The sequence below is a fragment of the Anas platyrhynchos genome, chromosome 2, assembly GCF_047663525.1.
Source record: "Anas platyrhynchos isolate ZD024472 breed Pekin duck chromosome 2, IASCAAS_PekinDuck_T2T, whole genome shotgun sequence".
Lineage (NCBI taxonomy): Eukaryota > Metazoa > Chordata > Aves > Anseriformes > Anatidae > Anas > Anas platyrhynchos.
The window spans coordinates 131184836-131202720 of record NC_092588.1 but is presented as its reverse complement, the minus strand read 5'-3'; the positions used below and the strand labels follow the sequence as shown (position 1 = coordinate 131202720).

At 35.9% G+C, this 17885-nt stretch overlaps 1 protein-coding gene across 1 annotated transcript in view; it reads right to left on the bottom strand.

Moving 5' to 3' along the window:
- THSD7A (thrombospondin type 1 domain containing 7A) overlaps positions 1-17885 on the bottom strand; it is a 281624-nt gene that overhangs the window by 21547 nt on the left and 242192 nt on the right. Inside the window, exons 16-21 of the mRNA XM_038174823.2 lie at positions 10226-10404; positions 7103-7108; positions 6311-6444; positions 4639-4792; positions 3649-3790; positions 3060-3175 (exon numbers count right to left, since the gene is read on the bottom strand). Coding sequence (XP_038030751.2) covers positions 3060-3175; positions 3649-3790; positions 4639-4792; positions 6311-6444; positions 7103-7108; positions 10226-10404 — 731 coding nt within the window. The remainder of the gene's footprint in view (positions 1-3059; positions 3176-3648; positions 3791-4638; positions 4793-6310; positions 6445-7102; positions 7109-10225; positions 10405-17885) is intronic.

Here is a 17885-nt window from a genome sequence, read left to right as displayed (position 1 = left end):
CTGCTGGATGAGTTCTGTATGAGTTGTGGTTTCTGATTAGAGAATGGCAAACACTGGAGTTACACTGAATGCCAGTGCTGAGCATCCTGTACTCCTGGTTATACACACCAGGGGCAGCCAGTTGTCAGACCAGCATGTTCCATAAACCCTGTGATCCACATAAACCATCTATATTTGTTTCTAGGACTGTTTGGCACTGCAGATTAGCCTGTGATGGAGGTTAATCATGTAATCTGACAGGCAGACTATTTGTCAATAAAACAAAAAGTTTTTCATTTGCTTACTAATACAAATAAAACTGCTGCTTTCCAGGCTTTTGTGATCTTTAATTTCATGTAAATGAACAAAAATAAGCCTATACACATGACCAGGGCCAGCTTGCTTTAGGTGATTTTATTTTCAAGTATTCAAGGTAAAATGAGTTCTTGTCATGTGCTAATTTTGTGGAGCTAGAGACCAAGTAATGCAGTATCACTCTGTCTTGAGAGTTTGAAGAGATGTTAACATAACTAGGACTTGGAAATAAGCTCTAGAAATTGATTTATCCTGGCACTAATCAGGATGACTGGCTAGCTTCTTATCTGATTGACTGAAACAAACATGAGATCACATGAAATGTATTAGGAAAGCAATAACCGCAACACAGGAGTTTAGAAGAAATTTTAGTCCTGGAGATGGTCGTACTTGAAGAGGGTGATAGTCAAAAGACAGTGTGAAGGGTGTTTTTTAATATATGGCTTTTATTAGTTTCTTGAACCATAAATTATAAAGCAAGTCAGACATTGCAGTCAGGGACCTTCATTTTTAAAGGGATCAGAATAGTTTTAGCTACTGTGATCTCCCTTCTTTGAATATATTGACAAGAATCTTAATTCTATAAATGTATCTACACATAAATTTAACAAAATATCTGCTTTATTCAGACAGCTAATATAAGTTTCTATGATAGCCCAGGGAAATTTCATGAGTTAAATCATTACAAAATTATCTCACCTTTCTCTTATCGTAAGTCTCTTTAACCACACATACCTTATTTGAGCTTAATATTTCTGTACTACCCTTATAATGCAAAAAAAAAAAAAAACAAAAACTAACAAACAAAACAACAACAACAACAAAAACAAACAAAACACACCTGAAGGACCGCCTGTGATTAGATTACTGAGAAGTGCATGGTGTATGTACACGCATTTTGATTTCTTCAGCACTCTCTTCTCATGGCCTGGAAGGTCGCACAGTTCACTTTCACATCTTTAGAATGAAGGGGCTGGTAAGATCTGAACAGCTTGGCTTTCTTGTTAATCAGGTTAACAGGTTTTACTCCTCACAGTTATTGGTTCAGCCTTTGACCTTGCTGTACTACTGCTTACAAATCCATTATTCAATAAATAGCTTTAACAGTCTGACTTGGGTGCGGATAAGAGCTTTCTGCAGGAAGATGTATCTCTATATGATCTAGCAAATCAACAGAGCAAATAAAATTGTATCACAGTGATGTCTGTTTGCCAGTCATTTATGGCAAGTTGTTTTTGAGATCCCTGTTATCTCTGTTGCCCTAATTAGTTCTCTGGGAATTAACTTTCATTTCTTCTGGAGCTGGAAAGCTCCAGAGGTTTTCTGCAATGAGATTTCAATGTATAAAAAAACATTTGTTCTAAATGTTGCTTAAATTAATTATTTGGTTAACAATAGGAATAATTTAATGTCTTTATGGAATAAGAAATATATTTCCCCTAAATATCTAATAAAGGTCATTTTTTTTTTCTGCTGAAATATTAATGTAGATGGATATTTTATATCATGTTTTCGTATGAAATAATCAATATTGCTGTCTCCTACAAATAAACCAAGAGCCAAAATTTTTATTTTAATGTATTAAAACATTAAAATAATACATTAATGCATTCTGCTATTAACTTCAGAGAAACTTGCTGGCAGGTGGGCAGATCCTGATTTTTTTTCCTGAGACATAAATTATCAAATTACTAGATTTGATTTTAATCCCAAGATGTATGTGATAAGGAGAAACTTGGCACAAAAGCTGGGTGCCAAGCCTCAGCTGAAAACTTCTGCCTTTTCTAAGAACCTATGAATTTAAGAATCCAGGATTAAGGAGGGAGTTAGAGAGGCCTAAATAGATCTAATACATTGTTATAAAACCATAGTCCAAGGCACATGACTCCCTCTGCTTCTGACAAGACTCCTTTCTCTACAGGCATGTCCTGAAGAGCAGCCACTAGCCAGGAAGGTCCAACAAAAGAGGTGTCTGCACCAAAGTTGCTGTGGAGGGCACTCCACCTTAGTCCCCCTTGCTAGTGATTTTGTTTCTGATGTGGTGAGGGAATGGTTGCCAATGCGAGTTCAGTTAATTTTTACACAGATAAGACTTGTGTTGTTTTCCCCCTTTCCTTCATATTACTATCTCCATGTGACTAAAAACATTAGGATTGATGCACAAAATACCATAAAAACAGTCTTGTAAAATATGAAGATAATTTGAACATTTGCAAAATCGGTCTTTCAAAATGTAAGGGTTCCTATCTGCTGATTACCTCTCCTTTTTTTCTTCCATTTCATTAATATTTCATTCATGCTGCACATTTTTTCACACTAGCTTGGGTACCTTTTGCACTGCACAGCTGGATACGAGAAGTTAACATTCAACCCAGCTGCCGAATGGCATGTGAGAAATATTTTCCAACACATTGAGTAAATGATTGATACTGGCAGCTGTCCAAAGCTCCATGCAGAAATTGTATCAAATTAGAATGATGATTAGTGTTCTGATTAAGATTTATTACCTTTATTCTACTTTATTAATTATTGTTTCTAAGTCATTTCCTTCAGGACATAATAATTAGCATACCTTCATGGAGGCACTTAAAAGGAAATTGTATAAAAATCACTGTTGATGGCACTGTTCATTTCAGAGGTACTTAACAATCCATGAATAGCTTTGTGAAACATCTGGCAATGATGGGTTACATGCTGTATAGCTTAGATGGCTCAGCATTAATTAGTACCACTAGAAAGGAGCTTACTCACAGGTACCCACTCACCTCTTCACAGTACTTCAGGTCAACTGATTTGCCATCACTGCGAACGCAGTCGAGCATTCGTGTCTTGATACCATTACCACAGACAGCCTTCTCACTGAGCTGACATGTGCTCCAGTCTGCAAATAAGGAATTCATTAGGGCAGTAGAAACTTTAGATAAGACTCATAATGATCCACTTTCCCATTTAATTCTAATTCCGATGTTCTAAAACAGTCCTCATGGACTTTTACACATGTAAATGCACTGGAAGCCAGCTGCTACACATTTTTGGAAGTAGCCACTTTTACTACAAATGGAATGTACAATGATGTCATCCTGAAAAGTTCATATTTGGTTTGATCTGCATGAATTTTGCGAAAATCACAAAACAATAATGGAAATTAATTTCCTGCAGTTACAGCATGGACACTATACCCAAGTTGAAAAGTCTCCAGTAATATTTTGTCTAAATCAAATAAAGTGTATCAGTTCTTAGCACAAGCCCCATGGCTCACTCTGGATAAGACTGGAAAGCTGAAAAATACGTCCTGTAAGGTGAATGGAACTCAGTCATAGTCCTAAACTGTCACTACATATGAGACCCAAATACCTGTCACATTGTAGTCATAGTGGTAGCAGTTTTTGTTCAAAGTGCAGACTTCTGTCTCAGTGGCAGGAGGGCAAGACTTTCCTTCATCTGGTTGTCTCAGCAATTCAGCTGACCTTTCACGAACATTGCTTCCATTGCATGGCTTGAAAGAGAAATTGGAAAGAGCGTTGATATTTCAGAACCCGGATGCCTTTTCAGGGTTCAGATGCAATACTGTAACAACCTTTCAAGTATCTTCACAAAATGAAAATGTAAAATAGTGGGCTCATGTTGTTGCCTATAAGAAAGTATTTCCTTGTTATTTCAGAGGGAATTTAGTCTGCTGTTTCACCTTAGTACCACCCAAGGTGAAATATACTCTAACTGGATAACACCTTGGTATTTTCCTAACTAGTTCATATTTCACTAACAATGCTCTGACATTATCTCATTCATAAATTCCAGATGCTCACTTTCACTACAGTGCACCAGAGTCTGAATACTCAGAGGTCCTGAAACCTTTTATTTATTTATTTATTTATTTATTTATTTTTATTATTATTTTTTTTTTACTTGGAGATTCCTCACAGAAAGGGAAGGGGAGACACAGGATTATCTTTTTTGTGGTTAGTGTTAATCTACAGACATTGCTCTTTGTGGGATAGTGACGTTTTTAGTACATTGACTATACTCTCCTGCTACAGACGGTATCACAGCTAGACACAAGCTATAGTTCAAGCTATTCCACCACGCAGAACCTACCCTACACTGAAGAATGCCCATTTGTGACATTTTTATTTAGTAAGAGGTACTTTCTGGGAATAGCTTCACTGAATGAAAGATACTGGCACAGTTCATTTGCAACCAAGTATCAATGATCCTAAAGACGACAGTAAATATAAATATTTACACATGTACTCACTGCTCAATTCAGCATCTTTGCACATTAATTCTTATATTTTTAAAGCATCTTTCTAAAACCATAAATGTTACGCAGAATGGTACACTTACCAAAAAACATCGAGACCATGTTCCCCATTCAGACATGACACAATCTTCAGGACAAGGTAAGATACATTTTCTAGCACCAAGTGGCATCTCTTCAGGATCACACAGATAGTCCTCCACAGTGTCAGAAGGACCATCCACAGTGTTTAGCATGCACCTGGAAAAAAGAACTGCACATAAACTGCATTTGCCATGGATTTTGTACAATTACTATAAACCACAGGATTCTGAAGCTTTTTAACAGTTTGTCAGCATGTAATAATCAAGTAATTGAAGTAACAGAATTAGGTATTAATCTATGAATATTCAAGCAAAGCTGAAGAGACAAAAATAATCCTTGTTTTTACAGATGACTGCCATATGACAAAATGCACAGAATTTACACATTTCTTGTCAATTATTTTCTGAGAGTTTCTGGGTAAGTGATTTACTTGACGTTAACCTATTTACTAAGTCAGAATAATGTGAATCATGGATAGTTTAAAAATATTTTGAGAATGCTTCAACGAATAATTTCATATCTAAAAATATTAAAAATGTTATTGTATATTCTTAGTGTTAATCACTAATTTACAGCATGAGCATAAATTTCCTTCATGGAGTTCGTACTCTGATCCATTATGTGCTGATAAATGAAAATTTAGAGGTTTTTAGTCCCAGAGGGATGAAATCTTTATATTTCTTCATTTTTTATGACAATTTTGAAGTCTATTTTTCAGCAGAAATACTGATTAATTTTGATTTTTCATATTGGAGTGTTTTGAATATAGGAATCTATTTAGATGCTATTGCGTGAGAAGAGTTGTGCAGTCTAATGTTGGTCAAGCAAATATTAAGACTAGGACCCTCTGGAAGTTAATCTTTAAACAAGAAATGGTGTTATCTTGAACAAAATCTAGTGAATGTGCCAGTTCCTATGTACTTGTGGGAGGAAAAAAGAGAACTTTTAGCAGTTCACTACATGTACTTTCAATTTGGGACCTTCAACATGGAATTCATCTTATGCTTTATTATTCAAATATATAACCTCAAGTTGTGTGTCGTGTTGCAGTTAGCTATAAAACAAAACAAACAAAACAATAACAACAAAAAAAAAAACAACCAAACAAACAAAAAAAACCAACACACTCAAAACCACAAATTCTACTGCTTTACCTGCTGTGTACCATACCATGTGAGACTAATCTTACTTAGACTTTGATTAGAGGTCTAGGATGATGAGCAAGCATACAAGATGCTTAGATCAGGTTCAACAGTTCAGTAAACAATGGAAAATTTATGGACTCTTATTTTATTTTATTCATTTTTGCCACTCCTTCCTGCAATAAGCATAATTATTATTCCTGAATGTATATGTACTTAGAAAGTGTTTTTTTTTTCCCCTAAATCATGGTTTCATATAGAAAGAGGGCCATTCTGAATTTAGAAAAGCACTAAAATTGTACATTTTATCATATAGATCATAGAAGTATCATATACTTTAGTTTATAAACTAGAAATTAAAGTCTGTATTCAAAATCAGTAGACCAAGTTCTACTGCACTCACTGAAGGTTGCTGATTTATATGAGCCAAATGGACAAACTTAATGCTATAATCAGAATTACATCAAATTAAATACAGCCATGACTGAAAGTGAAGGTTCTTGAAATTGAAGGAGGAATGATATTGTTTTACCTGACTTTCCTTGTTTGAACACCTTCTCCACAGTTCTCTTTCAAGTCCACATTGGTCACCTTGCAGACACTCCAGGGCTCAGTAACCCATATGTACTGGCTGCAGTCACTGTGGCATGGCACTACCTCATATACCTGGAATATAAGCTGAGTGTCAGTTTTGTTGCATGCAAGCAAGATAAATATGCAATAGTGATCATGCTGAGATAGAAGAAGAAAAAAATTAATGTTCTTTTTTAATAAGAATAACAAATGTAATTTGGTATCTACAAAAGTTGCTAATATGGGGGCTGTAATAATAATACAGATAAAGTATTTGATACAAAGCCACAGGAACAAAAAAAAAAAGTCAAAAGTTAAAAAATCATCCAATGACAGATTCCCTGATTTGCCTGATTTTCTCTAAACTCATGCTGTATCATTTGTACCAGAAACATCAATATGATTTACATATAAACTCTGTTTTGTTTATTTATTTATGGTAAACTTTCCCTCTCTCTCTCTCTCTTTTTTTTTTTTAAAGGAGAGTTGAGCTTAAGGTAAATGATATCAATATATATCAGCTCATTTCTACTCACCTCAAGTCATTCTAATATATTTTGTGTTCTAGCATCAGCATTATGCATATATTTGAATACAGACTTGAAATAGTATCTTGTTAATTTATATATGTTTTTCATACATTTTCTTAACGAGACATTACAAAAAAAAAAAAAAAAAAGCAGATAATGTAAATAGTGGAGCACAATCAGGAAGCACATGTTAAGATACTGTCTATTTTAGAATCTCTTACCTGAGCCTGAAGAAAGTATCATCATGAACCCAAAAGAAAAATGAAAGATAAAAAAGAAAGAATGATTAGAGTGAAACATAGGTATTTAAATAGTATTCATTTAGTTTTTGTTACAGACAATATTCTATGACTTCAACTAAGACATTCTCTTGAATAAGTCTTTAATTTCTTTCCAGGACATTGTTTTGATGGAAAAAGGGCACTGATGGTTTGATAGTTTTTTAGTAAACCTGAAGTCACAAAAAAAAAAAAAGCCTGGAACAACAAATGTGCAGAAAATCTGATATATCACTACGTCTATGCCCAACAAAACCAGAATAGTCAGAACATTTGGGCTGTCTATGTAGCCATTAACTCAGATGTGAAGATCAGTGGTGTAAATGCATATTAAGCAAACTACCAGACTCAGTGCACAACTTGTAGTACCATGAGAAGTAGCACTGTATTTATTCTTTTAAAGAATTTCCAAAATGAAAACATGGAAGCCTTAGTTTAGGGAAATGTCTGTATACATCTCACATTGATAAGTGAAATATGTAAGAAATGAGAATTCTTCTTATAATAATAAGAAGAAATACTTAAAACCTGCATATTCATCAGCTCTCCCAGTAACATAAACATTGGATTTCTTGCCAGAAAGCCAAAGCAGATCTGTATATTGCATTACATATATTTAGTCATGTTACTTGGACCCTACCTGCATTCTGTAACTATGACTGCAGGCCATGACAGTTGGTTAGCACAAGGATTGCATCTGCTGGATAATGGAGCAAATAATGCCTGAAGCCAGGGATTCACTTATCCTTGTTATTTCCTCTAACAACCTCAGATTAGCCTCTTCAATTGCAATCCTATGAAAGTCATCAATAGAATCCTATAAGAATCCTGACTATAGTATTATTGTAATTATGATGACTTTTAGCCTAGTGAAGCAGGTAGAAATCAAGCTGCATTCAGCTGGAGAGTGGTTTGGGAGCCACCCTAGCATGTGTGGCCCAGGAGTGGACTGGAGAACACAGGCTACATGAGATATCTAGCGTTCACTGTGTTCAGCCCCCACCAAAATACAGATGTCAGCCCTGACATCAGGTTGAGTAACCTGCTCTTAAAATTTGACAGACATCTTAAGCACTTTATTCCCATGTTCCACTAGCCTTACCTTTAAAAATTTTCCCAAGGCTTAACCCAAATCTGTTTGCAGCAGTCAAAGCCTACTGCTTTTTATCCTATCCATGATGGCCATGGAAAATGGATTATTTCCTCTTCCTTTGCAACAGCCTTTTATGTACATGCTTGCAGACTGCCTGCATATTCTCTCCAGTCTTCTCTTCTGTGGGCCAGACTACATGTTGCAGTCTTTCCTCAGAGGCTGAATTCTTAGATCTCTGCCTACGAGTGTAGCCCCTCTGTACATCATCTCCCAGGTTTTTGAGCCAGCATAGACATAGTCTAACCATTATGTTTTGTATGTGTGCAAGTAAACATGTTATATATATACACATATATATAAAACTATATTATATTTAATAATTGAAATAAATATTCTGTAGCATCACTAATTTTCCAAATGAATGAATAGTGGATCAGATTTGGATTAATTAATTAACTGACAGTTCCCTGGTCATTAGGATGCAGGCATATTCTCCTCCGCACATTTCTGAGATGTCCCGACTTAATAATTGACGGTGAATGTATTTAAAATTGAAAGATATAGCCTCTAAACTTTTTGACATTACTACATTATCTGCAGGACTCCCTTCTCATGAAGTACTGTATTTCAATTTCATTTTACAATAATTACATTTTGAATCATCTGTTATTGTTAAGCACCAAGTAACATTGCAACAACAGATTCGAGTTAAAGTACCAGTAGAGGGCAATGGTGTTGCATATGAGAGGCAAAATCACCTTCGATGCAGAAAAGATACTAGGCTATTATGTACTATACGAATATTAAAGGGAAAAGACTATTGCATAGACAATGATTTGTTCCTATTGAAATATATTCCTACTATTTAAAAACATTTTTACACGCTAACCAAAATCCAGCAACCTTTCTCCTAGTTTCTTTTCTGTTAAAGTCGATCACAAACTTAGTTTATTAGTTGTAGTTTAACACTTATTATTTTCTAAATTAGAAATAATTACATTCCCTAAAGTAAAAAATTAGATCAACGAGCCATTTCAGTCTATGCCAGCAAAAAGTCAATAGGATAATATTAAGTACATGCATTTTATTCAAATGTCAATTGACAGCACACTTTTTTCCGATCTTTGAATATTTACAAAGAAGATCATGTGGTTGTTCAATATGTCTTGGTAAAGTGAATTAAATTCAATGGTAATATTAATATAAATCAACTTTGAACAGTGTAAGTTAATTGAAAAGGTAGTGTTTTTCTTTCTAAAGCTCTTCAAGCAAACAGGAGCAAAAACAAGCTTCAGAGGTTTAACTTGGATTAATGCTAACTTGGTCCCACAGACTAAATTTTCATTACTGCTCAAAGCACTCCCGGTGTGCTCTGGGATCACGTCTCCTGGCTTAGTTTCATTTGAAGAGTTTTGCGCAGCCTGACTCTGCTGTACTGGAAAATCAAGCGTGGTTAGTGGGACAACTGGGATGTTGAGTGCGGAAGCACATTCCTCACTGGCACTGCAAGTACGAGTGCTAGTGTAGCTGGAAGGTCAAAGTCCAGGTTGATTAAAACACCCTAAACGATACTGAGACAACACTCAGAGTGTTTGAGAAGTTTTTATTATTTTTCTGATCTAAGATGGTAGAAGAACATCACTAAGAATCTTAGCAGTTTTTGCATCTGTAATCAGACATTCTTTAACCATTGTAAGAGAATATCTCCAGAAATTTGGTTGCCACAATCTGCATTTAAGATTGTTTTACTGTCTCCAATCTACGCTTCAGATAATGTGCTAAACTCTTGCAGAGGATTAAACAGTGAAAGCAGATCCTACATGTACACTGACTGAGGAAATTTAAGCCATCTCCTTCTGTCTGCATCTGCATCATGCTGTGTAGTTTTTCTGCATCAATACCTGATACAGTTGAAAGGGTTACCTGAGGTACGGAAAAAGCTATATCAATAATGTTAATATGAATAACATTACCTGATTGACGTGATCTAGCTTGGGACAGGGTCTTCCACCATTGTAGGGTTTTTCACGGAGCCATTTAGACCGAACCTTTACCCCACTCCCACATGATTTACTACAGCGAGACCAATTGGACCATTCGCTGAGCTTGCAGTCTGAGGGACATGGAATAATACAGGCTTCCTCAATATAACCTGCATGAATGGAAAAGAAAGTAAAATCTCCTCAGTATGTCACTCTGCCACTTCTCCCTGAAGCCCTCGTCTAGTTCATTTAGATTGTCCAAAGTTTGACTTGACAGGACTGTGCAAATAGAGAGATTTCTTCATCATTAGGGCTAAATTAAATTCTGCAGAAAATTGACACATATAGGTGGAGACTGTGATAGAATAACAGCTGAGCATCCTCATTCTTATCTGATTATGATTCACATTCACCAGATTTCAGCACTCAAACTTTCTGACAGCCACAGTGTAATTGACACTAAACCATCTTGTTTTATCATTCCTATACCACAAAAACAATACTCTTTTGAATTAAAAATATTTAATTAAAAGCTCCTTCCATCACTGAATACAGTAAGTCAATTGTAGTTATACATAAAAAATCCAACTGAATCAAAAGATATGCATCTTATCAGCCTGGAGTGAGGGAACTTAACACCTTGTGACCTTTCTAAGGCTAGAAAAAGAGAGTGGCCTGCCACGTTAATGATCTGCCGATTAACAACCATCTGCCCCCAGTAGCACACTGAATAATAGCCCTGAATAGAAATGCAGCTGTTTGGTTTGGATAAGTCATCAGTCCTGAGAGGTTGGAAAGGGGTAGGACATGGTCTGCAGGGAGTAACATGAAGCCTCAATTCACTGAGCAAGTGAAAATGTCTTTCTTTCAAAGCAACATATGCCATAGCTCTACGATGTGTGCCATTTATGCTAATATTTAAGGCAGAAGCTGTAAGACCTCAAAGAATAAGCTGGCCTTCACTACATTTTTACTACAACTATATCCTAAACCTATATGAACTCTCCCCTCCCCTTTCCTGTATCAGTTCTTGAACATATTTACTGTTGACAAATGCTAACTTTAAAGATTAAAAAGATCAGTGCATACAGAAATTAATTAAAATCTTTGATGAACACAGTTGCAAAATTAATATATACATGGGTAAGATCACTTTCAAATGATTGGCATAGTTTCAAATGTTTCTCACATATCCTGATTTTTTTTTTTATCTTGAAAGCAAGCACTGTCATTTTCATCACAGCTGGTGTTAGCATCTTTATGTTCTTAACCTGTACTTCTCTGTAAAGTTATTCTGTCTCTTCTGAAAGCAGCCAATATCAAACAATCACATGTAATGTAAAAAATCAAAACACTTAAAAGATTTCTTTTCTGTATACCTATTTCTAACTGCTTCCACCAATTTGTGTTAAACACAAAAACATAAGAGTTATTTTTGTTAAACATACAGTAATATTTGGAATATTTTATAGCCAAATTCAGATAATGGTTTTATTCCAGATAGCTCTCCTCTGTTTGGAAATTTTACATAGTTAAATAAATATACAGAGCACATCTTGAATTTGAGTACCGCAGAACTACTGTTCATTAAATGTATCTTCCTTAATATGGCTAGAATGATATTAGCTGGAATTACAAGCATGTTCATTAAATATTCCTCATAATTTGATTGACCACCTCAGTGATATTGTATGAAAGGTACACTGTTTCAGACAAAATATATTTTTGGAGATCGTATCCTTGTGTACCAGAGGAGGTCACATAGACTGCCCTGCAGTAGTAGATGTAAAATTGATTACATTTCATCTTACCCAACACCTCTGACTTAGTCAGAAATCAGATGTACCTGATCTCAAAGCACTTTTCTACACTGAACTTTGACTTCATAAATATCAAACTCTATCCTCACCAAAAATGAGCATTCAACAAGTCTTCTTAAATGCTATACAAAATCATCTGTACATACCATTAACAAAATACTGAATGAAAATTTACAATAACAGCAAAGTTAAAAGAAACAACTAAAAGAAAAAAAAAAAAGTTATTTACTGTCTCATGGAACTCTCAGAAGAGTTTACTGTTTATAAGTTTGCTTGAGATTCTGATAAGCCGCAGTTTCTTTCAACATAACTTCTCTTTTTTTTTTTTTTTTTTTTAAGCTGGAAAAGCCTGTCTCCTATAACACAATTATGCCATTTCACATTCATTAAATTTCTGTCTCTGTAATTAATGTCTGGAAGAACAAATTAAAGCTGCTTTAAATATATTGTACACCCTTAAGTAGGGAACTTTGACAAGTACAGGCTGATTCAGGAAAACTTTGTTTTAAGATTTGCCATAAACCTCTGAGCTATTTTAAACTTTAATTTAAATTAAAAGCTATGTTAATAGCTTTTTAAAAGCTATTTTAATCCATCTCAAAGAGATCTTCACAGTCTGTCACAGTCATATAAGATCTAAGATATCACTGTATTTTGGGACTTGGATAACTACGCCTATCAAATGGAGTGTGGGACATACATAACTAAAATTATTGACAAATTATAAACTATTTTGTTTTATTTTCTTTCAGTTGATCCAAACAACATTTTAATTAACTGTAGTTCAACTGATGCTACAAAATAGCAAATGGAACCATACCATCACAGTGAATGACAGTTTGGGCTCAAAGGGTTATAGCAAAGGGGTTACATGTGGCTGGTGACCAGTCACTAGTGGGGTTCCCCAGGTCTCCATTTTAGGGATAGTTTTCTTCAATGAATGATCTGGATGTAGGGTTTGAACACACACTAAGTAAGTTGGTGGATGTAACTACATTAGGAAGATCTGATGACTGTCTCCACTGTAGAGAGATCTTGACAGTGTAGAGCGCTGTGTAATCATCAAGTGTATGAAATTTAACAAGAACAAGTTCTTGTTTAACAAGTGTTGGTTGATGGTATAATCCTTGATTATGCCTACAAATCCATGATGAGAGACTGGAGAAAAACCCTGCAGAAAGGGGTCTGGGGCTGCTGGTTGATAGCAAGTTGAATATGAGCCAGCAGTGTGCCCTGGCAGCCAAAAGGGGCAACCGTATCCTGGGATGCGTCAGACACAGCATTGCTAGCAGGTCAAGTGAAGAGATTGCCCTTCTCTGCTCTGTGTTCCTGCGGCCTCACCTCAGTTAATATGTGTGGTTTTGGGCTCCACAACATAAGGACATAAAACTATTAGAGAGCATCCAAAGGAAGGTTATAAAGATGGCAAAAGGTCTAGAGGAGAAGACATATGAGGAGTAGCTGAGGTCCCTGTTCATTCAGCCTGGAGGAGACCAAAGGGATTCCTCAAAGGGAGTCCTAAAGCTTCCTCACAAGGGGCAGGTGCTGATAATCTCTTTGAACTGGTGACCAGGGATAGGGCCCAAGGGAATGTTATGAAGCTGCAACAGGAGAGGTTCAGGGTGAATGTTATGGAAAAGTTCTTCACTGAGAGAGTGGCTGGGCACTGGAATAGGAAGCAGCAGGCCTGCCAAATTTCAAGAAGCATTTATACAACACTCTCAAACATGTGGTTTGATTTTTGGGTAGTCCTGTGTGGATCTAGGAGTTGAAGTCGATGATCCTTGTCAATGATCCCTTCCAACTTAGGATATTCTATCATTCTATGATAGTCAAAACAACAAAGGAGACACAAGAGAAGAGAGAGGCTAAGGAGGAACGGAAGAAAGGGTAAAAAAAAAAAAAAAAAAAAAAAAAAAAAAGAAAAAAAAAAGACAAGGGAAAGGAAGAGAAAAATAAATGGCTTAAAAACAGTCAAGAGAACAGTAAAGAGATACATTACATAGGAAGAGAAAAAGAAAGGGGGGAAAAGAAATAGACATCCTGCGAAAAGCAATACCTTGGTGATGCACAAACAGAATGCAATGCCCTCAAGAGCCTACTAAGGTAATCTCCTGACCAGAGAGAAACCATTAAAAATGTTCCCATGATAAGAAACAGAAGGACAAGGGAAATAATAAAAAGACTGTAGCATATAATTTGGTTTCTGTAGGTGATTAATGTGCAGAATGAAAATGACAAGACCCTTGTTGTATCTGACATTAAAAAAAATTTTGGCATATTAATTTCTTGGCATTTTTTCTTCCTCTCAGGCACCTCGCTATTTCAACTTCACTCAAAAGTCTATTTAGCATTTAGCTGTGCCACTGGACTCCCTTGGAAGCTAGGCAGAAGCAGACTTCAAATTGCTTGCAGATATTTCCCTAGCCAAGAAAGATATCTGGATTTTAAAAGTTACTCGTTGCAAACGACAGATCCCATTCCATTCTAATGCCACTATTGAGAAACTGCTTCAGAGAAGCATTTCATCACCTCAGACACCTTTCTGTGCATCTGATGTCAACAGATCTTAAAAATTCAGGATGATTAAGGATTATAATCTCCAGAAATTCATAGCAATCACCCTGAGAATCAAGAATCAAAGAAAGCAGATGTTCAGGAACTTTGAAAAAAATATGCTTTTTTGTTGTTGTTCTGTTTTTATTATATTTCAGTTCCTTTCATATTTGTAAAGTTTGCCTATGCTGTAAACATTTTAGCAAGTGAGAAGAGGGCATACTGAGATATAGGACAATTACACTGAAAACACAGAAACATAAAAAACAAAGATTATATGCACATGAGACTGGTGATGCAGTACATAGCTTCTGATTTGAAAAAGACATGAATGGACCTTTTTTCAATTTTCAGTCTTGTTTCCACTGATTTAATCATCCTTGAAAGAGTGCCCCTTGTGCTAGACATTGTAAATGCTTATTAAAGAAACAGTTCACTAAAGCCCGGGGATGGACCGGATGTCAGCATGGTGGAATATCACACCATTATATCACATGTACAGAGTATGTAATACAACTACAGCAAGTGGCATGCTAGCACGTTGAGGTTTAAAGAACAAGTAAGAAATTACTGAAGCAGAAATATGATAGATACAGAGAAAAGGAAATAGAACGACAGCAGCAAAGTGGATGTGAAGAAAAATGGGAAAGGAAAGTAATAAAATTAGAGAGGGACAGTGAAATAGCAAGCCAACACTGTAAGACTAAAGATAAGTTCACTGGACATCAGCGTGTCATGTTTTGCCTGCTGGTTTTCCTCCTCCTGACAGAAAACACTGCACACTGCCTGCAGCTCTTCCTTCTCTTCACAACATACAAGCATTGTTGAAGAGATGAGATCTTGGGATACTCTGGTACAGAGCCTTGTGTCAACATGGTCCCAAAGGGTATGGGAAAGAGACGTCCATCTCCTAAGGTCTATTCTTTTTCCCACTGCAGTTATTTCTCAATTATTTCAGCTCTTTATCAGCTGGACTTCACCAGGCTGTGAAATGAGCAGTTGTCTTTTGTGAATGAGATTGTGGCTATTCTATCATTAAATATTTATTACTGAACCATGAGTTAACAAATGCCTTAAACTACTACATGTATGAATTGAAATCATTATTAAGGAAAGGTTTACTGTCCATTGCTAATTGGCTATAAAATCTGGACTCCTAGAACAAAGTAATTAATAGATGTGATGGATAATGTATAATGGAGGACTTTAATGGACTTCGAGCTTAGTCTAATGACCAAGCAGGTTAAATAGGTGGATGTAAGATTCCAGTTTTTCTCCCACAAACTGCACCTTCAATGTATAAGAACAGACCCACTACTTGGGTTGAAGGGTGCAGACATAAAGAGCATTTTAATGTTTACATGAACTCTTTTGTCCTTAGGACTGACAAGAGTTCTACTGCTTTTATGAATAAAATGTCATGTTATGTTTCCAAGAAAAAAACGCAGTCAGAGTAATAGCTATATTCTTAAACATATTTTTTTCAAGGAAATACAAAGTCCTAGGATCTCATTTTCCAGGATAAACAAAATAAAACAAAACAACAATTCTTTGTATTTCACCTGTAACAAAATATATATGTCTTTCTTGAGAATATTAATACTTCTGCCTAGCCATGGAAAAATAGATGGGACTCCAAATGTGTGTGTGTGTGTTTTTTTTTTTTCTTTGTCCCTCCCCTCCCACCCCCCCAGCACTGTCCATCAAAGGCTCAAAATCTGAGAGCAATTGTTAATATTTAACCCTATTCTTCATCTGCAGTTCTGTCTCTGCTGAACCAAACACAGGTCTTTGGGTTGATGGGTTACTGCCTCATGACTGATGTGCCATTGACAGAGCAGATGTGATGCCACCATAGTGCAGAGGCCTATGCTAGTGCAGGGCAGCAGGCACAACAGTGTATTCCAAGAGAATACAGAATAGGATGGACAAATATGGCATCTATTATATACAAATAAAAAATAAAAATAAAAAATCTTAGAAGAGATACAGGCTACCAAATAGCAAAGTATCCTAATACCACTTTGAGAACATAAGCCCATTATCATACCGTATTAGAAAGTCCTATGGGAAATACATCTATTTTAGAATAAACACTCAACAGAAAATCTCAGTTAAATTTTAACACTGTCATCATTTGTTGGTAAATTTGCATAACTTTAGGTTAGAATACCGAAAGTGTAAAAGAAGATTTTTAAGAAGTCCTAATACAAATAGATACAGCAAGTTCTAATTGTTATCTTAGACAATGCAGACACTTACAACCTATGAGAGTTTATTTTATCACGCACACAAGCAATTAAATACAAAATTCCTCGATTCACATTGATACTCCCAGCAGCTGTTGTAAAAGTATTCACTGATACGCAGATACTCCTCTCTAATCCCCTGCCTTGTAGCCATGGAGGGCTTTGTAGAGTCAGCACAAATCAATGCATCTCATTTAATTAATGCTAAAGGGGGAAATAATCTCACACTAATAAGGCAGCAGACAAACTATCCTGGACTGGTTGACTGTGCCTAAGGTCTTAGCAGTAAACTGACATGAATTAAGAAGGGTAACACGACCTATATAAAAACACTGCATCTGTCTGTCATGCTACTGTGTTGCCTTTGCTATACACATACACAACCACATCCCAGCTTATGTGGGTCATGATTTACAATTGGTACGATGGAGGAAAACTAAGTATTGTAAACAGTATAGTTCATAAGCATGACAGTGGTGTGCGTTTCATTTTGGTGTCATGAAAATTCCAAGATACACTTTAAAGGGACCATGAAGAGACTCTGTTTTGATTTTTTTTTTCACAAAGACGTCAGAACAGATTGTTGGCAGATACCTGTCATTACCCACAGAGCTCTAGTATAGTAGTGATGACAAGGATAAAGCTATGAAACCTGCTGTTTTTCTGATGGGAAAAATCAACAGCCTTAGACGTGAGTATCAAGTGAACTGTGTGTTTTAATATTTCTCCAGTAAAATTACCTAGGTAGTAATAAAACAAAGAAGAAACCAAAGAAAGGGCAGTTCATACATCCTCCATCAAGAAAAACAGGTAAACAACAGGTCAGTTAACATTTTGATCTGACACTGCCACATTTGCTGAAAAGACTCAGCTCTTAGCTCCTGCCCACATATTGCAGAACTGATATGGCTGAAAAATAACAAAGGCAGAATACTTTAAATGGCTGCTGAATGGTATTTACTTATTTATCAATAAATGTAGCTTAAGTTTGGAAAGAAAAAGGAATGAAAAATCAAAATATTAGGC